This window comes from Chroicocephalus ridibundus, chromosome 14, assembly GCF_963924245.1.
Source record: "Chroicocephalus ridibundus chromosome 14, bChrRid1.1, whole genome shotgun sequence".
Classification (NCBI taxonomy): domain Eukaryota; kingdom Metazoa; phylum Chordata; class Aves; order Charadriiformes; family Laridae; genus Chroicocephalus; species Chroicocephalus ridibundus.
In genome coordinates, this window is record NC_086297.1 from 10,730,806 (window position 1) to 10,757,994 (window position 27,189).

The 27,189-nt window shown below is 47.6% G+C and overlaps 1 protein-coding gene across 1 annotated transcript; it reads left to right on the forward strand.

The window, feature by feature from the left end:
- The first annotated feature begins 2,296 nt into the window (after positions 1–2,296).
- Positions 2,297–26,967, forward strand: METRNL (meteorin like, glial cell differentiation regulator). The gene is made up of 4 exons (XM_063352390.1): positions 2,297–2,605; positions 8,362–8,750; positions 25,217–25,276; positions 26,011–26,967. Exons 1-4 carry the CDS (start codon positions 2,493–2,495, stop codon positions 26,325–26,327), a joined length of 879 nt encoding a protein of 292 aa, XP_063208460.1. The 5' UTR covers positions 2,297–2,492; the 3' UTR covers positions 26,328–26,967.
- The last annotated feature ends 222 nt before the right edge of the window (positions 26,968–27,189 follow it).

Genomic DNA, 27,189 nt, shown 5'->3' on the forward strand with positions numbered 1-27,189 from the left:
TTTCTGAGTTAAACAGGGGAGAATGAAAGCCAGAGGTAGTAGCCACTGCAAAATAGCACAGACTGTTCCGTATCTTAAAAGTTCCCAGTTTTCAGGCAGTTTCAAAAGTTCCAAAGTGTAATGTGAGCAGCTGCCTGGGCACTTGTTTGTTTTATCAAACGCAGAGAGTTAGAATATTGCAAAGGAAATCAGATACAGTAGGTTGGGGGGCATGCAGAGGGTTGCACATATAAACACACCCAGGAATAAAGCAATACGGTGTTTTCTCTGTGTGCTTTTCTTTCCACTCTGAGGGAAGGAAGCAAAACATTCTAACAAAACCTCCTTCTAAAGAAATAATCAAGGCACTGAGCTCTAAAGCCCGTGTCACTGCACATGACCGGGAGAATAAGGCATTTTGCATTATTGCATGTTGTCATCACTTTGCTCAGTGTTGTCCCCGCATGCTAATTACATGCTTACATGCATTGCATCATTTGACATAATTACTGTAATTATGTTAATACTTCATAATCAGCAGAACAGTACCTGTAATTTACCAAACAAAAACGACATGAAAAGCTAAACCCACAAATGGAAGGGGATACACTGCGAAGGATTTAATCCTCAGCGCAGAGGCAGGCAGGAAGCACTCCCAAGTGGAATATCCTGGTTTAGCCATGGGATCCTCCCAGACAGCACCGGGGCACTTCACAAGGTGTTACACACCAAACTGTGAACAGGGTGTAAATGTTTTAATACTCATCCATGAACTCTCACCTAGAAAAATCTGTGCAGTGCCCTTAACAAAGCTGCGTGACAGACACTTGGAAGAACAACAGGAGACTAAGAAACCCAGTGATCTGGAAATATTTTAACCCCTCTCCTATCTGCAGATGTGCAAGATCAATCTCGACCCCCTTGTTGCTTCTTTGAAAGAAATACGTGGCTCCTGGCATAGCAGAGCACTGTCTGTGTGCAGCTGGATCCTCTCCTCCCCCCTCCCCACATCTTGGGTTTTTGCTCCCTTTATTTTTGGCTGGGTAGTTTGGGCGTTGGGCCTATTCACCTCCTGCAGTTCCTCACATCTTTAAAGGCATTTTTTTTGCCTCTGGGTTTTCACAGAAGGGTCTCTGCCACCAAGGGTTAAGCATCCAAAGTCAACTATGGGATAAACAGGGACATTAAACAAGACAAGGAGTTATCCAAAGTGGTCATTAATTGTTGGAGAGTTTTACAAATAAGATCGAGTCCCAAGTGCTTCCTAGTAAGTGGAGACACAAGGAGGTCCCAGCAAAATTATCAGCTTCCATCCATTCAGGAACCGTGCCCAGGTGGAAATGAGATGATCCTGCTGTGGGCAAAGTAACTGCTGCATGGAGTGCACTGCTGGCACCCCACCATGCCCAGGCAGTGGGTCCGTGCTGTCACCAGTGGGTGTCCCCCATGTAGAATCATAGAATCGTCTAGGTTGGAAGGGATCTTTAAGATCATTGACTCCAACCATCAACCTAACACTGACAAAACCACCACTACGCCATGTCCCTCAGCAGCACGTCCACACATCCTTTAAATACCTCCAGGGGTGGTGATTCCACCACTTCCCTGGGCAGCCTGTTCCAATGCTTGACAACCCTTTCAATGAAGAAATTTTTCCTAATATCCAATCTAAACCTCCCCTGGCGCAACTTGAAGTTGTTTCCTCTTGTCCCGTCGCCTGTTCCCTGGGAGAAGAGACGGACCCCCCTGGCTACCCCATCCTTCCAGGGAGCTGCAGAGAGCGAGAAGGTCTCCCCTCAGTCTCCTCTTCTCCAGACTGAACACCCCCAGCTCCCTCAGCCGCTCTTCACAAGACCTGTGCTCCAGACCCCTCACCAGCTCCGTCGCCCTTCTCTGGACATGCTCCAGCACCTCAATGTCTGTCTTGCAGTGAGGGGTCCAAAACTGGACACAACCCTCGAGGTGCAGCCTCACCGGTGCCGAGTACAGGGGGACGGTCGCCGCCCCAGTGCTGTGCCCGGTGACTTTCCCGGCCAAACGAGCCCCTTGGCTGTCCCCGGGCCGGCCGGGGGCGCGCAGGGAAGGGGGGATGCGCGGAGAGCACCCGAGACGGGGCGGGAGGAGGGCACCGCCGCAGGCCGGGACACCTGCGGGGGTCCGGGGACGCAGCGGTGGCCGCCCGCGGGGCCGGGCCGGCGGCGGTCCCCGGTCCGGCGCCGCGTTTTGCTGGCGCAGCAAGTGCCGGCCCCGCCGGAGGAGGGAAGGAGGGAGGGAAGGGGGGAAGGAGGAGCCGGCTCTCGGCGGGCGGCCCGGGGAGGCAGGGCCGCTCCCCGCCCCTCAGCTGGGAGCCCGCAGCGAGCTGGTGCAAACTTCAGAGGCAGAGCCGGAGCGGCGCGGAGCCGGGCATGGGGTAGTCGCTCCGCTCCCCCACCATGTAGGCGAGCTCCCGGGCGCTGCGCCCATCGCTCCGCGCCGCCTGCACCGCACCGCACCGCACCGCGGGGGGGAGGACCATGCGGAGCCCCCCGGCCGCCGGGCTCCTGCCACTGCTCCTGGGGCTGCGGCTGCTGCTGAGCGGCGGAGCCGCGGCTCAGTACTCCAGCGACCTGTGCAACTGGAAGGGGAGGTGAGGCGAGACCCCGCCGGGCTCCGGGGGAAGGGAGATGGGGGGGAAGCGGGAGCTGCCACGTCCATCCCCGCCACGTCCATCCCCGCCCCGTCGGGGGAAGAAGTTGGTGCCGAAAACAAAAGGGAGAGCTCTCCCGCTGCGATGCCCGGACGGGGCTCGGGGAAGGGGGGGCGGCCCAAGGCGGGGAGCCGGGGCTCTGCCTCCATCCCCCCGCGGGGGCCGGCCCCTCTCGGCGGGCTCGCCGCGGAGAGGCGCGGGGCAGCGGCCCCCGGAGCGGGGGAGGGATGGAGGGGCCGGGGCGGGCTGGGCTCCCCTCTGCCCGGCTCGGGGGGCTGGGGAGGAGGAGGAGGGCGGTGCCATGTCCGCAGCGGAGAAGTTTCTCCCCGCGACCATCTTCTCCGCGGAGGCGGCCGCGCCCGCGGAACGAGCTCCGTCTCTCTCCGCCCCGGCGGGGACCGGCCCCGGGATGCGGTGCACCTGCGGAGAGCCGGGGCGGCCCTGCCCAGGGCTGGGGCTGGGCAGCCCGCCCGGCTCTGCCTCGCCGTGCCCGGTCCGTCCCTCCGCGCTCGGCCGCGCCGCAGCCCCCGCCGTCGCTCCCGGGAAGTTTTCCGCACCTCGTCCCGCGGAGCTGGTGGCGGGGATGAGCCCCGGGAGCTGGGGCTGGCGCAGCGGCCTCCCTCCTCATCTATGCTAATTGCGCTGGTTGTGAACGCTCTCCAGTTCTCAAGTGTTTATCTCCCAAATTATCTTTCCTTTAATTGCTTGTAATAAGCTTAACGTGTGTGGTTGGGTCTGTGACCTCCTCCGCCGTTCCTAGTTTTAAAAAAGCGACTCTGCTACCAAGCAAGTGTTGCTGCGTCAGGCTTTCTGTACTTGGAGAGTAAAATGCTTTGACTCTAATATTCTGCTCAGATCTGACTTTCTTTAAAATAAAAGTTTGGCCAGCTTGTGTCAGTAGGGTATTTTGGAGGAGGGAGAATTCAGACCGGGAACAGATAGATTGGCTTTCAACTTAATAATTTCTTATCTATTACTGTTTGAAACATGCAGATGCTTGTTTTGGTTTTTTTTTTTTGAACTTTTTTGACTCTTGACAGTTGATGTGCAGTTAATCCCAGTGCATACACTTGAAGGTGATTCTGTTTGATGGGGACCAAACCTATTAGTTCTGTGGCAAACTCCTAATTGTATCATTTTGTTTTACCAACCTCGCCCCCAAAGCTGTACCTGCTTTCATCCCTAAGCATCCTAGCTGCATGTACGTAACTGGACTTTACCACATGGTGCCACAGCATGTTTTTTAAAAGACCGATGACTTTGTAATCTTGTTCTGCTTGGTTCCTATTTTTGTGCTGTTTTCTTAGAGCAAGCAGTGACCACCCGTGTCTCCTGAGCAGGGGTGCAATAAGCAATGCCTTGAGCATCAACTAAGGGGGTGATGCTTTGGGGGTGGGGGGAAGTGAAATATCATTTCCTGTAACTGAGTTTGGGGTGAACTGGTGATGCAAGCTTGGACTCACTTGCCTGTTGTTGCTCTGGTGAGCCAAAGTGGTGACAGCTTTGTGATGATGCCGTTGGAGGCCCAGGGAAGGAAGAGCTGCCTTCTTGCACGCACAGTTCGGTCTGGGTGGTTTCACTTGTGTGAGAGAGTCCTGGGGTCCGGGTGGACAGGAGTCTTGGGAGGGGATAAATAAACCAGGATGGCTTTGGCCTTACTGGTAGCAAACAGGGGCTGTCAGAAATGCTGGCGGTCCTAAGGCTGTTAAATATCATCTGCTTTGTCCTAAAAGACTAGCAGTTAAGAAGAAAGGTAATTTGATGTACCAGTAAATACCATCTAATTAAATATTTCAGTGTGGATACTAATAGCTATATGGGTCAGAAAGGACTTTTTCTGTGGAATATAACATTTTGAAGGCATGTAATGTTTTTTATCTTAACTTTGAAAAATCTGTGAACTTGGATGCCAAACTGTAATCTTTCTTCCCATGGAGAAGTTCTAGGTTGTTTAGGCAGATTTGAGAGGCTAGTGATGTCCTACAGTAAAACCGAAGGTGTTTTCTCACCTTTTTGTACATGCTAATATTAAAAGCAATGATCTTAGAAGTAGAATATTCTGAATATGATTTTTTTTTTCCCCATTAGCTTGTGAAGAGGTGCCCAGCTTATTTCCCTGAGTAGTATGAAGAGCTTCACTAGGATTCCTGTAGGAATTCCCCCCTCATGCTTCTAGAGAAATCTGATGCAATGCACAGCTTGACACCTGCAATTTAAGCCATAGCAGCATCTTAATAAATAGCTTGGCAGAGAGCTTCCAGGAAAGTTTTGTCCAGAAGAAAGCAGAAACTTCACTATGGTCTGTGTCTGGCAGTTACTCTTGCTGTAACTTCAGGTTTTTCTGCTGCAATGACCTCTTGATGCTTTGGGCAAAAGTGCTACAGTGACATGCTGGGAATATGCGAGTCTGGTGGTTTTGACTGTAGAAGCAAGAATTCAGCTCTGATGTGGCCGCTTAATGTCCTTTGGTCTTCCCCTCCGCACTGGCGGATGCTCTGGGGAAGTCTCAGTGCTCTCTAGCTTGTCACCCTTAATTAGACAGCCAAGTTAGGAGCGACAGTTCCCTGGGTTCGCTGAGGGCTGCTGGGAGGACATAGGTACTTCTAGGGCTCTTCAGAGGCTCTGTAGCAGGATAAATAAAGTAAACAGCTAGAGTAGATAGTGTGAATATTCCTCCTGCTCCCCTTTTCTTTCCATAACACCTGTTGCATGTTGCAGCATCACAGCTTACTGCACCGACACCGTAACTGATCTTCTGGGGCAGACAGAGGGGGTGGCTGCAAACAGAAAGGGAGAAGAGCGAGGAGACAAATGCAGTGATTCAGGGTGTCCTCATGGATCGGTATGAGGAAGTACTTGCAGTAGAAGTAAGCCCCAATAAACAGCACACATCTGAAAGGGAGGATGGATGGCTCATCCATCACTGTAACCATGAAACAACTGCCCTATCTCCTTGCCATATACTTAAAAAAACAAAACTCAAATGAGCTTGGGGAAAAAAAAAAAAAAGGGCTCCCGGACCTCCATTATTTTGTGGATGTGGTGTGTCTGATGACTGGCTAGTGAGAACTAAACGCGACATTAAACAATCTCTCAATGTGGTGACATGTCATTTTGACAGAAAGCAAAGCGACAGGTTTTACTGGATGATGGTGGTTGCTGTTAAGTAATGTGAGCGTGTATTTTGAAATCTGCTTAACTTTTGAGTCATCCTTTATTATAAGACTTAATGCATACAGGTACTTGTGCTTGATGTATCTGTCTAATGGCATCACTCTTGCCTGTGGGATATAATTGGCTTTCAGAAGATAATTTCAGAATCCACCCTGTTTTTTGTTTGAACACCATGAACGTTTGAACAAAATGAATGCTAAGGCTTTTTTTCTCTGGCAGAAATTCACTGCCTCGGTGTTCCTGGGATCACTTGCAACAGCAGTTTCACTGCATGAGTTCAGAGTTTTGCCCCTGGTATCTTCCTTCTGTTTAAGTACTCAGGCTTCAGGGTGGAATTTGCCAGTATTTAAGTCCTACAAAACCTTTGCAGCTTGTTTTGATGTCTTGAGTAGGAACAAGGGACGAGTGAGGGTAGTTTTTTTGCCCCTTTGCTGAGGGGTAAGCTTTACACTCTTTAATTTTACTTATTCGCTGCTTGCACATAAACAGACTTCTGTGTTTTCTGTTGAGTGGCATCATGCGCATGCTGTGGTGAAAAGTGATTTTGTGGACCAGATGTGGATTTACAGTCAACTTGAAATATCCCATTGAAAGTTAAGTTTCCTGCATGTGTTAAGTACTACCGAATTTGAGGGCAAGAGACTAAAGGTCAAAAACTTGTCCCTCTTTTCTCCTCATCTGTGTTCTTGATGTGGCTTTCAAGATTATTCAAAAGCACATGTTTGCAGGCACTATTGTTATTAAATATGACTTTTTTTTTCTGAGCTTCCTCGTGTAACCTCTATCAAATGGGTCACACTGACACTCACAATAATGAGTCACATCAACAGTAAATGCAAACCATATGGGTGGTTTTTTTCCCTTCTTTTACACATGGCTTGTTGTTACTTTCTAAATGCTGACTCGAATTTAAACCCTGTTCAGCACCTGAATATATCTTTGGGGTGGGGAACTGTGTATTTGGAGGTTTCTGTTGAGAAACCAGAGCCTTGATGTCATTACTTGCACTGTACTAAAATATGTTCTTTACCACAGATTTCCTGTGTAACCTTAGACGAGTCACTTAATCCTTTTTAAATTTTTTTTCCCTGTCTTGGTTCATCTGCCTGCAAACGGGAATGTTGTAAAGCTTCCCTAAAGTGCTGCGAAGCGGAGCCGTGAGCTGCGTCGAAGGGTCTCGTTTTGGGTGGTGCTCTACAGGCGCAGAATAAAAGATGCTTATGTTTGGGAACTAGGTACGCAAAGCAGCGTAGGAGGAGAAACAAGCTTGGTGGTGAAGTGATTTGCTCATACTCGCATAATAGGTTTGTGACCGGACAGGGACTGGGACCAAAGGATTTTTGCCTAATGGCCCCAATACTGTAACCAATAAACCAGGCTTCCCACAACTTTTTCCTTTATCTGGAGTGCCTACAGCATGCGGTATCATATCAGTGCTTTGAGTCAAGAACCTGTGGTGTTGGTCCAGTTGGTCCATCAGTGACAGGCAGCGAGGGTTGTTTAGAGCTGTCCTCAGTTTAGGCCGTGGGCAAGCCAGTCACGAGGATTTACTAGTCATCCTGCTTAAGCACGGTGGTTTGCTCTCCTCTCCCTGGCAGTTGGCCCTGGGATCCCCATGTTGCTCTCCTGTCCCATCTCTCTGAACCCTCAAAATGGCTGTTGGGATGTTAATTTTTTGCCACGGTGCTGGGTGAGGACACAGGACTGACGGTGGCCCTGTGCCCTAGCAATAGTGGCTGGCCACGCGTTCTCCTTTTTGCTGAACAGCCGCTGCTGTGTGTCTACTTGTAGCCCATCGGAGCTGGGCTAAGCTAAGCTTAAACCTCATATTGGGGGGAAGTGGGGGAACATGGTACACGTACCGAAGGAAGCAGGGTAGATCAATGCCTCCCCAGCTATGAGTGGGGAGTGTAGTGTCTTCTCTCCTCTCCCTACCTCCCAGTTTGGAGATATGGGCTGCCCAGCTGGGGTAGAGGGTATCAGTAGCACCCACAGAGCATCCCTTTGCTCCAGTTCACAGGGTGAGCTTGGCAACCCTCCCAGTTTCAGATCCATTGGGAATATAGACTTGGAAGGGGAACAAAGTGCTTGGCAAAAGGTGGAGTCCGATCCGCGAGGCTGGAGAACGTGCTGGTTTAAGCCACCAGGAAGGGAGTCCAAGCGTACGTGTTCTACTTAGTATGCGCCAAGTCATTTGCCACAGCTCAGCTGATGGGCAGTAACTGAGGCTGTAGTAATTTAATTGCTTTTGATCATGTGCTTATATCCTATTTAATTTTGAAGTCAATTACTAGTGGTTTGACTTCTTCTTTTGGGAAATGATTTAAAACTGTCCTGTAATATTAAGGTTGCAGTCTTGCAAGAGACAAGCATTTCAGACTGCTGCTGAGCTGGATGGGCCAATACTCGACACTCATAGATTTCCTGCGTTTGTTGATGTGGGTCTTTGAAGGTTTGAGGTTATGACAGTCACATTGCTAGCTCTGTCATTTCTCTAACTTTCTCTTTCTTTCTTCCCTCAGTGGCTTAACTCACGAGTCTCACAAGAAGGATGTTGAACAGGTCTACCTCCGCTGTTCTGAAGGGTCAATAGAGTGGATGTATCCCACGGGAGCACTCATAGTCAACCTGCGACCCAATACTTCACCTGCCTCTTACAAACATTTGACTGTTTGCATAAAGCCCTTCAAGGACTCTGCAGGAGCAAATATTTATTTGGAAAAAACTGGAGAACTGAAACTCTTGGTCCGAGATGGAGATCGCAGCCCCAGTAAAGTCTATTGCTTTGGCTATGATCAGGGGGGGCTGTTTATTGAGGCCACCCCTCAGCAGGACATTAGCAGGAAGATTACGGGCTTCCAGTACGAACTGATGAACAAGGGGATGGCAGCTGATTTGCACACAGTTTCTGGTGAGTTCTGGGATATTGGTCATATTTTCACGTACTGTATTGGATGCATAACAGATGGCAGCGTGAGTGAGTGGGAAAGTGATTGGGTCTGAATTTCATGTGCTTTTAAGGACATGTTTTATAAACAGGCTATTGCGGAAGAATTGATTTTTTTTAAAAAATTGTTGTTGTTTTTGTTTTTTGGAAGCTGGTAGCATAAGCTGAATTCCAAATGATTTGTTAAAGGCTACGCTGTAAACGATTCTCCCCTTGCAGGCGCGGGGTGAGTCACAGGAGCTGGCTTTACCCGCCAGTGAACTCCAGCGTGAGCTGGGCTTCCAAACCTTGCTGTAACAGTTTTCTAAATACTTTTTAACTCAGTTTTTAAGACCCCGCTGCATGTTTTGAATAATAAACATTTAAACAAGGAGGAACTCCTTTTCCTTTTTTTTTTCCTCTCTCTCTGAACCTACTGCTACTTGCTGACCTAATTATTGCTTTTTTTTTAAAAAAAAAACAAGGAAAATGGTGTGTTCCTTCTTCCGCTCTGTCTACTACACTGTCTTGAGCATTACTGTGCCATGCCAGCGCTCTTCAACACCATGACAATGCTTTTACAGTGCCAGTGTTGTCTTCTCTCCCAACCATTATGAAAAGCAAGTTTTGCAGGGAGGAATTTTACGCCGAGGAAGAGCTTTAGGAAGGGGGAGTGGACAAACTTTCTGAAAGAGCTCACAAGCCTGCAAAGTCTGATACTAAATACCAAGCTAAATACCATTTGGGAACAATAGCTCTAGGTGTAACCTAATTATGCTAATCAATTAGATAGTTCGAGAAGAAGAAAAACCAGCATTTGTGGAGGATGACGGGAGAAGGGGAAGTTCGCTTTAGATAGGCAGTATCTGGTTCATGCATCTCCTCCATTCAGGATTGCCTCTAGCTTTTATCCCCAAAACCAGGGAGGGGAGCGTTCCAGAATAGCCTGCGGAACAGCAGATCTCGGGTAGTTTGTCCCAAATGACTAGGGAGGTTGCAAGGTTTAGGTATTTTAAGTGGAGGGGCCATGGTAGCTCTTTTGAAATGGTAGGGAGTGAAGGCAGCCCCGCAGCGGGGGAGAAGAGTCCTCCCAGCACTCTTGAGGCGATTTGAGTAAAACCCCATGTAAAGTAAGCCTAAGATGCCGTACGTGGGCTGTCTAGATTCTGCGGTAGTGATGCCATATGCTTTGCCTGGGATGCTACTTGATAAGCGGTGGTGTGGCTAATTAAACTGCAGCTGGATCTTCCAGGCACTGCATCCCTCGTCCCGTCACTTCGGGATAAGCGGCTGCAGAAGTTGAGTCCTCTCCTCTCTCCGCCCGTGGCTCCCTCCCACAACAGGGCTCTGGATTCATAGGTTTGTCTGTCCGCGCCTACTCGCCTCCCTGCTAGCGTTCCGATGTTGGCACGCCAATTCAGCTGTGGCGTTTTTGTTTTGTACAGATCTTAGCTGGGCTGAGATGAACAGGTCTGAGCTCAGCGCGAAGGTAGCTGGCTGGGGGCTAATGCAGTAACCCCAATAACTGATAGATGGCGTGTTTGCCATTAAAACACAAAAAACTATAAACACAAATATCCAGATATTGAAGTTGCCTGCTTTACTCTTGCCGTGTGTGCAACTTGCAGCTTAATATCGAGGGTTCTGCATTTTAAGCAGGCTCCTCTGCTTCTGCGTTGTACAAGGGCTGCAGATGAAGTGGGGCATCTGCCGCAGAGCTGTTTTCCCAGTAAGATCATTTCTGCAGAGATGAGTATGCTGTGCTGAATGTTAGCTATGTAGTAAAATTCCATCGCAGAAGACATTAAATACATTGTTTAATCAGTTATTTGGAGAATGTTCCCAGATTCAGTGCTTCTTTCTTTGACGGGCTCTGAGGATGGAGACACAGGCAGGCTAGCGAGAAGTCGCTTAAACTTACCAAGAAAAGTCCTATACTTTTTTTTTTTTTTTCCAAAAATAAGTTGAAATTGCTTTTGCATGTAGGTAAAATAAGATGTGAGAAATACTGCTCATCACTGCTGGTTTTAGTTTGCACATAGACACGGTTTTTGCCGAGCTTTGCTAAAATCAAGAGGACTCGCTGCTGGCATCCTTAACATCACAAACTGCTGTGTTTTTAGAACGAAGTGCTCTTCATTCCACATAAAATCTCGGAGATTTTTAAAGCTGATGGGGGTTTTCTTCAGAGACTTTCAGAAGTCAAACTGAGGACTGAATCCAATTACAGCCTTCCTCTTTGATAGGCATATTAAATCACTTTTTCTGCGCCTGCTGTATTCTCAGCTGTAACAGACACTGGTTGAATTTCAGTGCTGTCCTGTAAAACAATGTGGTAGGCTATCTGCTTCACGCTCCAAGTGTCTTGTTTGGACAGAAGAAGCTTTTTAATAGTTCATCAGCGGAGCCTTCCGGGCAAACTAGGGATCTCTATTGTATTTTAAATTATTTCTCTTGCCTTTTTTTGGATCCCCAGACTCTGGGGAGGGTGCGGCGGGGGGTGAAAACACGATGAAAATGCCATACATGACTCTTTCCACTACTCAGTCAGATGAGCACTTTTATTCTCCTATAAATATCTATATGTCTGGGGAAACTGCCAAATAGCTGCCTTGTGAGGCTTCTATAGAGCAATATATTTGGGGCTCTTTGCAGTTCGTGGACCTCCTTTCTTCTGGAGCTGCTTCTAGTTTTTCTGTGAAACCTCCAAAGAAATGGGCTTTACTGAGCTGTTCGTTTGGAGGGGAGGTTTGCAATCAATTCCCTGAAACCACCGGTGGCTTCTTCATCGGAAGGAGGCTCAAGCCAGCGGCAAGTGCTGACCTTAAAGGAGCTGAAAACTGGATTTAAGGCTCTGCGTTTCCCTCCGAGCGTGCTTCTGTCCCTTGGTCACAAACACGGCTTACGTTTGTGTGTTTTTTGGCTGTCGCACACTGGAAAAAACCCGAGCCTGCTCATCTCTGCGTTGCAGTTTGACGCAGTTGGGCAGAGCTGGCAGTAGGTGTGAAGAGGTGACGGAGCGGCGAGATGCTGCTGCAGATGGGGCTGAGGTGTGCTGGCAGAGCCGGGCAGGGGAGGCTTGCGCATTTCCTGGCCTTGCTTCACGCTGCAGCGCTTCGTCTGAGGGCGAAGGACCGAAAAATCACAAATACTGCATTATTTTCTTACGACTGCGGGGTAGAGGAGATGACAATCATAAAAGACCCAGGTGTGGGGCTCAGGACTCTAGCCCTTTCCTTGTGCAATAACTACTCGCTAACAACTTCTCTCCACTTTGCTAAACGGTGTGTTTGTTTCCTGGTGATAATTATTGTACTCTGCCCTCGAGTTTACTCTCTCTTCCTAACCTGGCATCCCAGCTCTGATTAAAGAGTGTAAGTCATCTGTTTAATACTTTAATGACCTGTTGTGTCCTCAGAGTCCTGACATTGCAGGGTGCACCAACAAATCAGCAATGCTTGGCAGGGTGCCTGTGGTTTAATTAGAAAACCTCAAGTTTTATTAGTTTACAGTCATTCTTTCCCACTTAATCAGAGTCTAGCAAATAATTCGGTAGAAAACATACACAGGTTCTGAATTGGCCTTTCCCTTTTCTCGGGGAGGTTGAATGAGACAAGTGCAGCCTTAAAATTTTCCAGATTTTGGGGGTTTAACCCTTTTCTTGGCTCTGAGTCTGCCGTATTACATTCTCTTACAGCTTCCCTAACTGTGGGAAGTATGTGTAGTATACTGATGGGTTTTAATTCAAATGGCTGAAATTTGGTGTGGGATGGTTTTTACTGTGATAGTCACCAGCAAAAAAGCACGTTTCTGGGGGTTTGTAGTTTCTTAAGCTGGGAAGAGGAGGGAAGGCAAGCATGTGCTACGGCACTTGTCACCGCTTCCTGTGAGTAGTCCCTAAGAAGGGTCACCTTGACAATTCAGACATCTCGATGGCTGCGTTCTCCTCTTGATACCCAAAGTGATAGGCGACTGAAAGAGCTTTTGATTTCAGATGAGGTTTTGGATTGCAGCCCTATATAATTCCCATCCACACTGATGGTCCATTAACTTCAGCTCGGCGCTTGCAGTAAGGCTCTGAAGCCTTGGTGTTTGCCCAACTGAAGAACTGTGGCACGGTGACATTTTGGCCCAAGGCCATTTGAGAAGCAGCAGAACTTGTTTAAGTTGTTGAATTCTGTTGATTCTAATCTGTTCTGCTTGTGCTGGAAGATAATGCTCTGGGTCTCTGCTCTGCTGCCTAGACTGGCAAGCAGATGGAGGTTTTGGCAAAAGTGTTGTTTGGCCATATAGTTCCTAGAAGTTTTCTGAAGGTGATGACCCACATGAGCTTCTCAGCTGTAGTGGAGTGTGTGCCTGGTCTAGGTCTGCCTTGCACTGCAGCAACCGGCTTGGATTCAATTCCTATGAAAAGCGTGAAGGTCCCTTGAGAGCCATTGGCTTTTTAAGTTCTTCAGCTTCTGCTCAGCTAGTCTGAAACAAGAATCTGTAGGTTTGACCAAACGTTTTGGAGAGGAAAATCAATCTTCTTCCCCCCTCCCACCAAAAGACCTTTATTTTGTCACCTAAAGTCTATTTCAAGAGCGTCGTATCCAAGCTCTGGATACAGCTTTATGTAAGGTGTGTAGTTTGCTTTTCCCATTGCACACTCATGGGGATGTCTGTAATGTGGTTGTTCGAGCTCAGGAGGTAAATTGAAAGCCCTTTCATTACCCACCCGCTTTTGTGTAGCAAAGAAGTCAAACTTTAACAAAAATGTCCCTTTATCTTGATGGCATCTACCCACTTACTGCAGGTTCTAGTAACTGTTTTATACATTTTCTTTATTAATGCTGGGTACCTGGCTGAGAATGTTAACAGATAGGAGGTACGGTGCTCAAGTGGGTGTCTGAAAAACAAGGCAAAACTGGATAAATCCAGTTAACTAATTAGGAACAGTATTCAGCTATTTCCTGTATGCTGTTAATTCACTAGCCTGAGAAAACAGATTGGAAATAAAGAAAGCTCATAAGAATTTGGGCTATGCCAGTGTTTCTACTAACAAATGGCTTTTTGAAGCACCCCTCTTAACTTTAGATCTCTAATGCAGTTTGGGTTTGGCAGAGGTGGGGCACCAGTCTGCCGTATCTCTGCAGGCATTCTCCCAGAGCGCTGCTGCCATCGCAGCTCGTGGGCTCCTGATCTCATGCTTTCCTCTGGCTGCTCCCAAATATCCCATTTTATTTTTCTTTCTTGGAGGCTGGATGCACTGCTAAGCTTTGTAGCCTGAAGCAGCAGATGCGCTGGTGTATTTTTCACTTGTCGGAGGGGAAACATCCCTGGGTTTCGTCCCAGAGCAGGAGGCTGCGGCTGGTGTCCCCGCTCTCTGCCAAGGTGCTCGCAGTGTGGAAATGGCGCTCGGGCCCCGCTGTGCTCGTCACCGCCGTTTGCAGAAGAGGTGATGGAAAGAGGCGCTTGGAACACTTAAATTGAAAGTCCCCACAACCTTTATGCTTAGTGCAGGTTCTGCTTGAGTCACTGTGACCGTCCGAGGTGTTGGCACCACGCTTGGTGGCAGGGGTGGCAACACCGCTGTGTGCTGCAGGGGTGGCAGGGGTCTGTCTTCCAAAACCCCCCATGAGATGAGAAAAATGGCTTGTTTGGTCTTCCCCCCCCTACCGCCCCCCGGCCCCAGTTTTTTGCACAGGATAAGCTCATGCTTCTTGGGTTAAGCTGTGTTAGGGGGCAAGAAAGCAAATCTGAGTGTGGTCCGGTTTGGTTTGCACAGAAGAACAGAGTTGATATCCCACAGGATCCCTCCCAGCAGGATTTACGGGTGAAATCCGTAACGAGCAGCGCAGCGAAGCCCAGGGGTCTGTTCTGTCAGACGGGGTTGACGGGGCCTGGGTGGCAGCAGGGAGGCTCTGTGCTGCAGCTGAAGGTTTGCTGCCGCTTTATATGCTTTTTCTCTCTCTAAAAGGTCCATCCATAGCAAGTTTTAAGAGAAAACCACCAGAAAGCAGCCTTACATGCAGTTCAAAATATACTTCAATTATTGGCCTTGTAAGGGACGATTCAGACACTCCCGCTTTAGTGCATGTTATTTTCTGAATAGTTTTTTGTCTGCTCACCCTCCTTGCAGGAAGATTTTCCGTAGTAACTTTCATGTCTTTTCCCAGAGTAAACGCTGATACAAAACTAGATATAAAGTGACTTTTTACAAAAGAGTAAACAGCATTGTCTAACCCAATATGTATTTGAAAAAGCACATTTTAAGCTAGTTTTCGAGGGCACATCACTGAACTGGGGGTCCTGGATTAACATTGAATTGATTATGGCCGGACGCTGCAGAACAGAGCCTGGAGTGGGATTCATTTTGAGGAGCAAGAAACCTGCTGCAGTTATTCGTGTGCCTAAAGTGGGGGGGTTTGCAGCAAATGATTGACCGAGGGGGAAGAGTTTGAGAGCAAAGTTTTTGGGTTTCTTCCTGTGTGAAATGATTTCAAAGCGCAGTTCTGATGCTGGGGGAACGCACACGCTCTTCCGTGTTCTATAATTGAGCGAGGGTGACGTTTTGGGGGTCTGAGCCTCAATAAGGTGAAAAATTTCGAACTGAGAAGTGTTCACCTAAAAAAAACCAAAACAACCCAACCCAAAATTGGAGGGATGCCCTAATTTAATCTCTCCTTCCCCCAAGAAAACGAGTTTGACAGCAGTCTCCTCTGGCCCTGCTTGCCCTTTGATGTTGCCAGGACAGTGGTTGGTTTTGCAGCGGGCAGAGGAGGTGACAATGGAGCTGCAATGATAAATACACAGCTGCAGGGGAGAGGGGGTAAGAAAATAGCTTATTTTTGCTAGACTGGCCACGAATGCCGTTAGCTTATTTCTCAACTCAGTGGGCAGTCAAAACCAATAAGCAGTCAGGTGTATTGTCCGGGCAGCTGGGGCTCTGCTTTGCTCTGACCTTTATGTACCGCGGAAGATGGTCCCACAAACAGATTTGCAATCCAACGGAGTTGCTTGGCAGTCTTTAATAATGCTCTGTGCTTGCTCTGCAAAACTGTTTAGTTTGCTAATTCCTGAGGCTGTAGTTAAAGAAGGGATGGGAGGGCGGGGGAACCGCATTCCTCTGCCCGCCTCCCACCTTCCCTGAGGAATAAGAAACTCACTGAAACACGGGCCAAATTTTTCCAGTGTTAAGGCCTTGATTTGCAGGACGGAAAATCTCTTTCGCCTTAATCTGTGGTAGAAGGCAGAAAATATACACTGTGCTTGGAAGTCTACCCTGGACCCAAAGCTGTGATGTGCTGAATCTGCCCTTGGGAGGTTTAATATTGGGTCAAAAAAGCTGCTGCCGTATGACACGCAGCTTTGATCCAGCATTACCTTCGGCTGATGATTCAAATTTGTGGAAGGATTTTTTTGGTATGGGTTGTATGAGTCCCCCCTCGGGTATCTCTCTGCACTGCTCTGAGTCCTGTTTGGGATTTGGGCATTGACTCCCGCAACAGGCGGAAACCCCGGTGTCCAACTCAGTAGTGCTGGGATACGCGCACGGAGCCTGGCCTGGCCCTCCATTGCCTGAACTCCCCGGCATCGTTCCTGTTTGGAAAGGACGCGCCTCTGCCCCAACAGAACTGTTAGCAGCTTGACACCAACTTTGTCTATGTATAAGTGGATATGAGAAATTTAAGGCACAAAAAAAAAAAAGGAAGAAGCCCAGGCTTATGTACAACCAGCAAATGATCTTAATATGACGAAGAAATGTGTGCTGTTAAGGAAGAAAAGCTGTATATATCTTAAAGCTTTACCTGTTACAAATGGAAAACCTTAAGTAACTTTTTTTGGGGTTAACTGAACAATGTCGTAACACTGAACATCTCACGGCATGAGATGTAGCCCTTCCACAGGCCACCTCAAGAACAGGCTGATCAAATAAACGTGGTTTTAAAATGAAAACTGGCCTTGTTCCTTCAGAGCACTCCCACATACCAAAAAGAATTTGATTTTTAGAAACGGGAAGGAGAAGGACCTGTGTGGATGTGAGCGCACATATGCTACTTTTTTTTATTATTGTTATTCTTTTTTTTCTAACTCACTTAATCTTTGATCTGTCATTACTCCACTCTCAGGGTTTAACTTTAACCAGCCACTTGTTACTTAATTCTATTCCCCTGCTCCATAGGAGGCATTAATGGACCGGGCCGAAGAGGAGGGTGGTGGGGAGGGAGGGAAGGCTTTGTGTTCCTGGCAGGAATCCAGCCTGGCACTGGGTGCTGGCTCCAGCCTCTCCCATAGCCCTGGCCGGGGCAGAGGGAAGCTCCGGCAGCAGGGCCGCGCGTCTGGCTGCACAGCTTCCCCAGGGCACGGGAGTAAAAAACACCTTACTTTTCCATTTTCTGCCTTGTGTCATGCGTGACGTCTCAGCAAAGTGCTTTGTTCGCCATCAGAGACAAACATCAAACTTTCTTTGTGTTTTCCTAGATCTGATCAGCGCATGATTTTACAAGGCTTTGGAATGACATTTTCTTTAGAAGAAAAAAGAAATGTTTTCGGAGCGAATTTTAGAGGGCATGAGCCAAACCCTGAATCTTTGTGGGTTTTGAGTCAGTAGAAATATTTGCTGTGGTCCTGTGCTGCTGGGCGGTAGATGGGCAGCCTGGAGGTGCGATGCTACACCATGGTGGGCTCTCGTGGGGCAGCCGGGAGAGAGGTCCTGCCCCAGCTGCGAGCCCAGAGGAGCCCCTCAACCCTCTGGAGGCACCTCTGTCTTCCAGCAATTCGTCCATCCTCGCGCCTGCCCAGCGCTTCCCATTCCTGATCCCGCTTGGGCAGCAGCGGTAGGTTTGAGGAAGGAGAGAGGTATTTTCTGTGAGATAAACAAATAGATGTATTTTTTATGGCTTTATGTTGGTGTCTTGTGCACATACGGCAGGAGAAATTCCCGGCGGCTACTTTGCTGCCTGCTTTTCTCTTTAATTGCAGTTAGGAAGGGGGAGAGAGGACGCAAGGAAATGGCAGATGATTACAAATGCTGCTTGCACAGAATTGAGGGCTAGTGCGGTTGCGGAGACACTTCTTTCTTGCTGGGCTCTCTCTTTTCCACTGCAATTCAGACAGAAGGAATTTAACTGAAAATCTCATCTGCTGAGTAGGGCTTTTTGGACAGGACACATTGCAGGCTTGACTGTAACCCAGGATTTTTACAGCGCTGGTGATGCAATGGGTAAGTGTAGGAGCTCGGCTGGGGGTTGGCACTGGCCCTGTTGCCATTACGTCGCTGCCCACCCCAGCAGCGGGGCTTCCCGTGGGAGCCCAAAGCCCAGGGCTGGGATGGAGAGGCTGGAGAGGGTCGGGGTAGTGATGGAGGCCGAGCCATGTACGGCAGGAGGGGAGGCGGGGAAGGGAGGGAGACAGTGTTTGGGACAGGCGTTATTGCTCCCCGATGGAGCAATAGGCAGCCCAGGGGAGGTGGGACAGAAAGAAGTGTCTCAAAGATATGACACTTCTCATGATTTCTCCTGGGTTGATGCAACTCATGCATGGACCTGGAGGTAGAGTTCAATAGTGTCTAATGCTGCTTGAATAAAAACTGCTTTGTGGGTTTTTTTCTCCCCTCCCTACCCCCCCATTTTTTTTTTTTAAAAAAAACAAATGGCTGTTTGTGTTTCTAGCTGACCTTTCAGCTCATTTGTTAGAATGGGTGCTGCATCTTGGAACAGCGAAAAGGCGTTGACTCTGCAATCCCGGAGGACCCTTACGTGCTCTGGAGCTGCTGAGCCAAGTTTCATTTTGAAAGCTGTTGCAAACGGAGCTTTCCTAGTACCAAATCTCTTCCTCACACTGTTTACATAAATAGTCATCTTTGGTACTTAAGGACTTTAATACCCTCTTGGAAGACATTTCTGTGAAAAGATAAATTTCTGGTTTATGGTCTCTTGTCTTAACGTTTCTCAGAACATAAAGGTCATCACATCTCTAATGGTGAGGTTTACAATATGCTTTTTTTATTCTTCCTTCGCAGGAAGGAAGTGGTATTAACTCAATTCTCTTGGCACAATCCATGCCACAGCATATGAAAGTCTGCATTTCATTAAACTTATTTGCAGGTTTAAATTGTTCTTGGCCAGTGTCTATATTTTCCAGGCTACTTCTGGAAACTTGTACATATGCGCAAGCTAAATTGAATGTTGGAAACGAGCAAAGGCAAGGAACTGGAGGTGATGCTCTCTTTTCTGAAGAGATGGAATCACCAATATCCCTGCAGTACGTAAAGGAGTCAGGGGAGAACGTCCATTGCAGCATCACGATTTTGGTCCAGTTGCTGAATCACCATCTTGTCTTGTACCAAATCTTGGCTGTGTTTTGGCTGTGGAAGGAGGGAGTCTTTGAGTTGTGTATCTTTGCTCGTGATCCTTGTTCGCAGCTGCCTTTTGTGCTCAGCACAGGCTCAGATTAACTTACTGGCAAATATGGGGCCGAATTCTTCCGCCTTCAGCAGAGCACTAAACTCTCTCAGTATGTTATTCGTAGCATTCACCTTCTATTCATCGAGGAAGCACGATCCCTTTGGATCCCATGTCCGAGGCTTATTGAGCCGAGGGGCTGGGAGTAGCGCGAGTCCAGCTCTGGTGTTTGCTCCCTGACTTGGCTTTTTCCTCCTGACGTGCTGGAAAAAGTGCAGCGCTTGCAGAAAGCCCTGTAATCCTATCCCATCCAAAGACAGGAAAACCTTGTAAAACAAAGGAGTGATGAGAGAGCTCCTCTGTGTGTTGTGACTGGGTGTCAGTAACTTCCAGCCCAGCTGCGGAGATGCTCTGTGTCCTCTGGCCGCGTTTTCCCCTCTCTGCCCGGCCGCAGGTATTACGTTAAATGCAGGTGTGCTGGATGCGGCTCTGCTGGCCTGAGCTCCCAGCTAGCTTCTTCATTTTAAATTTGAGATGCACTGGCGTGCAGACGCGTTAATGTCGTTTAGACGGCGTTTCGGTGTGGGGGTTGTGAGCGTTTTGAGGTTGAATGTTATTTTGGCTTGCTCAGGAAGAGCTTTCCGAGGGGGTGAGGAAAGTTGAAGGTATATCTAGAGAGGAGATGACTTGTCCAAGCCTGGTAGACCATAGTGCTTGTCAAATTCTTGTCCACCTCCACTGCAAAGTAGCAGGTCTTTTGGTTTGGGATACGGGCTGTGGGAGGTTTGTTTCCTGGCAGAAGTGTTGCCTCTTCAGAGAGGAAGCGTAGGCAAACTTAGGAAGAAATAATTACAAGGATTATTCTACTTTTTAATTGGTTAAAGCAGGATCAGGGCAAGATTTATTTGTTTTTTCTTGCATGTATGATGTTTGCCCTTAAACTCTTTTGTCTCCCAGCTAAATCACGGATCCAGTAATCAGTTGAGACATAGTCATTTCTGCTTAGGACTCAGAAAAATGACTGAGAAATGCACCATCATTGGAGAAACCACATCTCTATTTTTATAACCTGCTCTCGGAAGTCTGTACTCCGTGTTTCCAGGAAGGAGACTCATCCTATGATGCCCTTTCCAGTACGGTTACAATTGCAAAGCTGCCAGCAAGAATTTGAAGGGTGTGGGTGGTGTGTTTGGTTTTTTTCCATATGAACTAACGCTGATGTCAGGCTGAGACCTTTCATCCGGGAGAGGGGTCTGCTCCGGCCCCACGCTGCACCCCCTGAGGTGCTGCAGTATGGGCTGGCTGAGCTTAAATCCACCTGGTCTGCAAGAAAGACCCATTTTTGAATGTCTTCCACTGAGCGTGCAAGAGAAAAGACTACTTGTTTTCATCAAAAGTTTTAAGCCTAGAACTAACAGAAAATAATGCTCCAACCTTGCCTGGGCCTCCTCAGTAGCTTTTGATACTTAAAAGGTCTGATTGCTCTTCAAAGGATTATTCAGAAATACTGACGTGGGGGTGATGCATGCCACGGAAACTGAAGCACAGATAAACCGGCTCTATGCTTTCCTCCTGCACCATCCACACCTCTCCCACACCGCACGTGTACGCGAGCTTCTTAATAAAACCAAAGGGTATTCCTCGGTAAAGCGGTTTTCTGCAATTACTTTGTGTTAAACATTTTCACTTCTGCTTAAAGGGTGTCTCTCTTCCTGTGTGTGCTGCCGGAGCGCTGGTGTATGTTCAGCAGAGACGTAGGGTGGATGGAGCAGGTCTTTTGGGCTCAGTAAGTGGAGCTTTGGTTCAGGGTGTAGAGACCTGCAGCCTGGTTCATCTAGTGTTCTTGATCGCTCTGAGGTTGTGGAGCGTGTTGAGAAAACTCAAGACAGACAGAGGAGACTTCTCACTTCTGGTTTGGAAGCTGGTTTGGGGGTAAGGTAAGGTCAGTCAGACCCATGGGTGGCTGTTGAAATACAAACGTTTCAAAAGAAGATCAGGCCCATTCATGTGGTTTCTGTGACGCCTGCAGCCAGAGCCAGTACGTCTCACTTCAAATGTGTCCTGCAGGGAGCTGTCATCCTAAACCGTGACGATGGCCCTTCAAATAACCCCCATCTCCTATTTTCGGAGGAGAGAGGGGTTGCGTGCAAATGTCGCAAACCAAAGGAGGAAGGACTGGGGTTGTGTGTGTGTGTGTGTGTTCCGAGAGAGGACGGCAACACCTACCCACAGCTCTCGAGGCAGAGGAGACTCATGCTAAATTGCAGCACTGAAGGTGCACTTAGATCCATCCCCAATATTGGAGGAGACCCTTTCTAGACAACTCAACTCCGTGGTGCTGGCTGAGCTGGGGACCTTCTGGAACTACTGGCATCTCCTCAGGGCACGTCCCTCTCTCTTCCTGAGCGTTTCTGCCTCCCCGCGGAGAGGACCAGCGCCGTGTTTGACAAAGCTGTTGGCCAACAAGTGCAGTCTATTGTTAGTATCGCCACGTCCTCCTCGGTAACATCAGGTTCAGAGGGCAAATCGCTCAAAGCAGCTGGGACATGACTGCTGGCTTGTGAGGAATGATGTAATTACATCTCCCTCTGCGGGGAGGTGAATAGAGAGGCCTTTGGAGGCACTGGACTGGGGGGATGGAGGGAGAGGGCTGCCTCAGGTTACTTCAGGTCAGGATACTGTCAAAATCCATCAAAGGCATTCCCAGGAGAGTCGGCAGCCGACGTGCACAATGCAGGCTTTATGCCACCGGCGGTGGAGTTGAGTTATAGGCATCTGGGCTTTAGAGGGCTTCAATAAAACGTTGCTTTTCTCTCTTCTTTTTTTTTTCACCCTTCCCCTGCTGCTGTATGAATTAAGGCTCTTTGGCTTATCGAGTTTAAAGGAATTAGAGCAGCTGACGTTGATATTGTTGTGGTTGCAAGTTCATAGACTTGCTGGTGGACCCGAGAACCTGGGCAGCCCTCGAGACATCCCCAGGGGGTCGGGCATCCGGCAAACACAGCCGTCTTGTTTAGTAACCGGGCCCGTTTCCTCAGAAAATGAACATCTTCACCTGCTGTGCGTAAGTGAAGTGCTTTTTTTTTTTTGGTTTTCTTTTTTTAGTTATAAGGATGCTTCCCATTTTACCTTGAGGTGTGTGTGTCATTTTGACCTACTGATGGAGGAAAACCCCTGCCCAATTCCGGAGTGAATGAGTGCTGAACTGCAGCTAAAATCACTAACTTGCGGCATAAACACACAGATTCCTTAATGGCTGTGCTTCAAAAGAAAGTGTAGGCATTGCCTCCTCCCAAGGATTTTGTTTCTTTTGTGAGACTATATAGGAACGAAGCTTTGGCGGTAGCCAGTGAATGTTATTTGCTTTTTAATGGCCCATTTACCTCGGCAGTAATCCTTCAGGACTCGCTTTCCATCTGTGCTTGCATACCTTGTTTTTGCCACTTGCAAGATATATTTGATACCCTGTGAATGCAGATGTGGGAGCTGTTCCACAGACGAGGATTTCTGTTCTGCATATGTCTGGTATCGCAGTGATGGGTGGTGGTAAATGGCTGTTAAATATGCCTGCATGCCACCAAACTGCTGTGAGTCAGCATGGATCTGAAGTAGGTTTTAAGTAATGATCTAGTGTGAGCAATGCTGAGCTCTTTTAATTTCCTTTTGCATTTAAAAAGGATGCAGGATTTTGCCTAGAGTCCACAATTAAAATGATTTGGTTCTGTGTAGACGTGGAGATTTGCTCATTTGATTTATTACAGTGTCAGTCTATGTAAATGGAAGGAACCACTTTTAAAGTATTTTGGTTTTCATCTTTAATGCTGTTGCTTGTGTTGCACTCCTTTTGAGAACAAAAATGGCTTAGTCATTTGGGTTTTTTCAGTTTTCTGATGGGGTTGGACGAACTACAGAGATGTCTGGTCTAAACCAAGACTGTTTTCACTCAGACTTAAAAAGGCCATGATGCCTTTTTATTATTAGATCTTTGCAGAACAAAATATCTGAAATCCAGGGTCTGAAATCCAGCTGTGGATTTTGAGGATGTCCATCAGCTGTGCTTTGTTGTAGAGTTTCTGTCTGTGTGAAAATGCTGTAGGATTCGCGCAGGTTTGCAGGTTCCCTCCATTTGGTTGATCTCACTCAGGTCCTGGCTTGGGCAGGGGGAGGCTGCGGAAAAGGGGCTTTTGCCCTGGATGAATTTGGTAGGTGCCTTGAATGAAACAACTCCGTAGTAGGGTGTGATGTGACTAACACAATTTTCTCTGTCAGATGAAACTTGGATGTTTGGTCTAGCCATTAATCAAAATCTCTTGAGTCTAAAAATTAAAGTATCTTTAGACTGACTTTGTTATAGTACTCCAATTACGTCCTGGCTTTGGCCGGCTCTGTATTTCTCATGATATTAAAGTTTCCAAACTTTTCCAAAAATGAGAACTGAAGTGGAATGTGGGGGAAAGAAGGGTGGTAAAGGCTGACTTGTTTCTGAAGGTCCTGGAGGCATTCAGGCTCGACTAAACAGAAATGCCCCATTGATCCAGATGCTTTCACAAAACTATTTTCCCTATTCCTTGTCTCTTCTCTTGTAGCTTTTCAACCTTCTTGAATTATTCCTTCAAATATCCCTGGCCAGAAATGTGCATTTTACATTCTCTTTAATCCTATTAAACAGCGTGTTACACTGTGTATTAATCATCTGACTGGAGCAAATCTGGTGGATTTGGTTCAATAATCCTTCTTTCTGGATCACTGCCTTTCTGGGACCTTGGAAAAAATAAGAGATTTGCCGTGTCTTACGTAAAAGAATGGCTTGTGCCATCTAACAGAGGAAGGCTAATAGCCGAGCGTCGTAGGCACCAGCTAGGCGTTGTTTAGACTAGTTTAAATCTACTTCTTAGTGCAATGGATAAACTTCTCCGGGAAGCAGGCAGGGGTGAGAGGAAGGGTGTGACTATTTGGGAATCTGGTAACTACGTGCTTTCAGATGTTGAGGTTCAAAAACCTAAATTTTTTTTGGGGTGGGGCGAAGTGGGGGAGCTTCAGCTTGGGGTTTGATGGTGGGCTGCCTGATGAAATGAGCTGTAGCTCCCAACGCTTCGCCTGGTCCCCGGCGCGCGAGCCCGGCTTTGCTGTAGGCTTTGCCTGTAGTAATGCAGGCAGAGCAGCACGCTTGATGGGTTTGCATCTCTCTGACTGACGTTCAAGTGCCGCCTCACGGTGACATCCAGTGAAAGAGGTGACATCCAGTGAAAGACGTGGGCTCTGATCCTTGGGCCACCAGTGGACAGCCTTAATTAGCATCGCCGGGCAGGGCAGACCCTGATAGTAAGCAAATTCCTGAACTCAACAGGGTATTATAGAAACATCTGTACTGCAACTACAGTACCTTCTCCTCAGAAATAGCTGGCTGAGTACAAAGAGGAGCCGCATTCTTGCATTGATTAGATTAGTGCTGATATCCAAATGTTTCCAGCAGTACAGGAAATGGTCTTTGTGCTGCTTGAGCTCTAACAGATACCGGCTCGAGTTTCCGCTTTGCCTCGACGCCCTCAAACACATGCGCTGGGGTTTTTTATTCTTCCCCTCTTTGCCTCCCCCACTCTGTAACCTCCTGGATCTTTGATGTGGTGATAGACTAAATGGCTTGTGAAATAGCCCGACAGCACTTGATAGAAATTGTAAGAAAGAAGCTTTGCCATCAGAGTTTAAAAGGCACATGATCTTCAAAGCCTTTCTGAGAGCTTTGAATTTACAGCAGAGCACGCTGCAAAGGCACCCGGTATCAAAACGTATTTTGCATAAGCGCGGCGAGCGTGTGGGGTGTTTGCTAGATAATACATCCCAACAGGAGCGTTAAAAAGGTCCATATTCCTACTCAAGTACAAAAATCTCATGGGGGCTAGGGTTAGCCTCTGTTTCTTGTAGCATTATTGATGCCTGACAGGTCTTTGGACCACTTGTCCCCATGTCGTGTGTGTGTGTCCGTGTCCTGTTTTTGGTTAATTTAAACACTGGTGTATTTATTTACTATTGTCTAGTCCTTTGCTAACTCTGACCCTTTCCCCGCAGCTCCCTGCCGACCATGTAGTGACACAGAAGTCCTCTTGGCTGTCTGCACTAGTGATTTTGGTGAGTTGTTGCTTCCCCCCTCCCTTCTCCCCCGGGTGGCTCACTTGAATGTGACATCCATAAATGCTGATGGACACCTACTTACGCTTGGCAGCTTCCGCCAGCAGTAAAGGCGGTCTGAAGGGGCTGTGTGCGTGGGAGAGGGAGGAGGACGTGGTGTGAAGGACCTCCAAACCATGTGCCCAGCTGGCACTTCCCCAGGGTGGACAGAGAATGACCCGACAACCACAATGGAAGTAGAAGTTCAAAGACTTGGCTGCATCTAGGAGAGGCCTTTACTTGTTGCCCTAAAATGGACTGTTGAGAAAAGACCAAAAGTTTCAATAATTTTCAGTGCTTCCCTTTTTCAAGGGGAAATTAATATTAGCTGGTACCTGTAATGGCTGAAGAACAGAAGGTACATTGTCAGGGAGCATCAAGCATGTATCTTCTTGTTAGAACTCATCACGATTGATGCTATTTTTCTGATGTAATTATTTTTGTGTTTAAATTAATATGTGGGTCCCCTTTGCTGGACAGATTACAAATATGAACTGTAACAAATACAAATATATGCTGGAGGTTACTGATAGAAACTTAACTCCAAAAAGAAGAAAGGACCAAAACTGGGGCTGCTGTAGTGAGATCAGTTCCCCTTGAACTGCCTGGTGGTGTGGGGCCGAGTTTGGACCTGGTTCTTCCAGAGGGGTTTTGGGTCTTTTTTCTGTTTCTTTACGTCCTTTTTCCGTTTCCAGTGATCAGAGGCTCCATTCAAGATGTAACGAACGAGGCAGAAGAGCAAGAATCCATAATTCACGTTGGTGTCAACAAACTGTACAGGCAGAAGAGCAAAGTCTTTCAGCTGACGGGGGAGAGTGGGAACTGGCGAGGACAAATAAAGACCCTGCTGGAGTGCGGGGTGAAACCAGGAGATGGAGACTTCCTTTTCACGGGACGCATGCACTTTGGGGAGGCCAGGTTAGGCTGTGCCCCTCGTTTTAAAGACTTCCAAAGGATGTACAAAGAGGCAAAAGACAAAGGGCTAAACCCATGTGAAATTGGCCCCGATTGAAACCCCCTGTTTGGCTGAAGATCGCTTTTAGCGTTTGGCTGGGAATATTTCCTGGCCGCGGTGAAAACTCTGAACAAAAACGGTAACTGTGAGCATGGAGAGATCTGGAGTGCAGGCTGAGACCCCGCAGGACGCGTCTGCGGCCGGCCGAGCTGTGAGACTAATGGAAGCAACAGAGGTACGAGCGCAGAAGGCTGCCAAGCAAGCAAGGCTGGATTTTTAACCAATCTTGTCCTTACAAATTAAGTTATTATATTTTTTTAGTGACTTCCTTAGGAAAACAAACAAAGAAAACTCCCATGTCTTAATAAAAAACCCAAATGAAAGCCAACATGCCTTTGTATCTTTTTAATACTAATTTTTAAAAATGTCTTAAGCTGATGTAGCATTTGGTAAGGTGTATTCTGTATAAATGGCCGAGAATGTGATAGAGCACGGTAAACCATCTTAACATTGATGCTTTGTAAAAAGCTTGGTGTACAATTCAAAGTTGTTTCTTATGACAGAAATTTATGGAGCCAAACTCTTGTGTGTGTGTTCTTTTTTTTTTATTTGAAAGAATGTACATCGCCGCCTGCAATTTTTTGTCCAGGCTGGCAAATTCTTTCCATTCCAGAGAAATAAAGGTCCCTGGATTTGACACATACTGTTTAAAATCTTTATTTTTTTTTTCTTCTCCGTAAGGCTGACCTTGGCTAGTCCAGATGTGCTCATAGATCAATTCTGGGCCGCTCGCTTATTTTGTGGCTTCTCTGAGCAGAAACAGAGTTCCTGTGAGGAATTGGGAACCGCAGCGTTTTTCAAAGGGGAAGCAGGAGCTATTTTTGGAGACTTATAGACACGTGTCCAGGCAAGGCTTTAA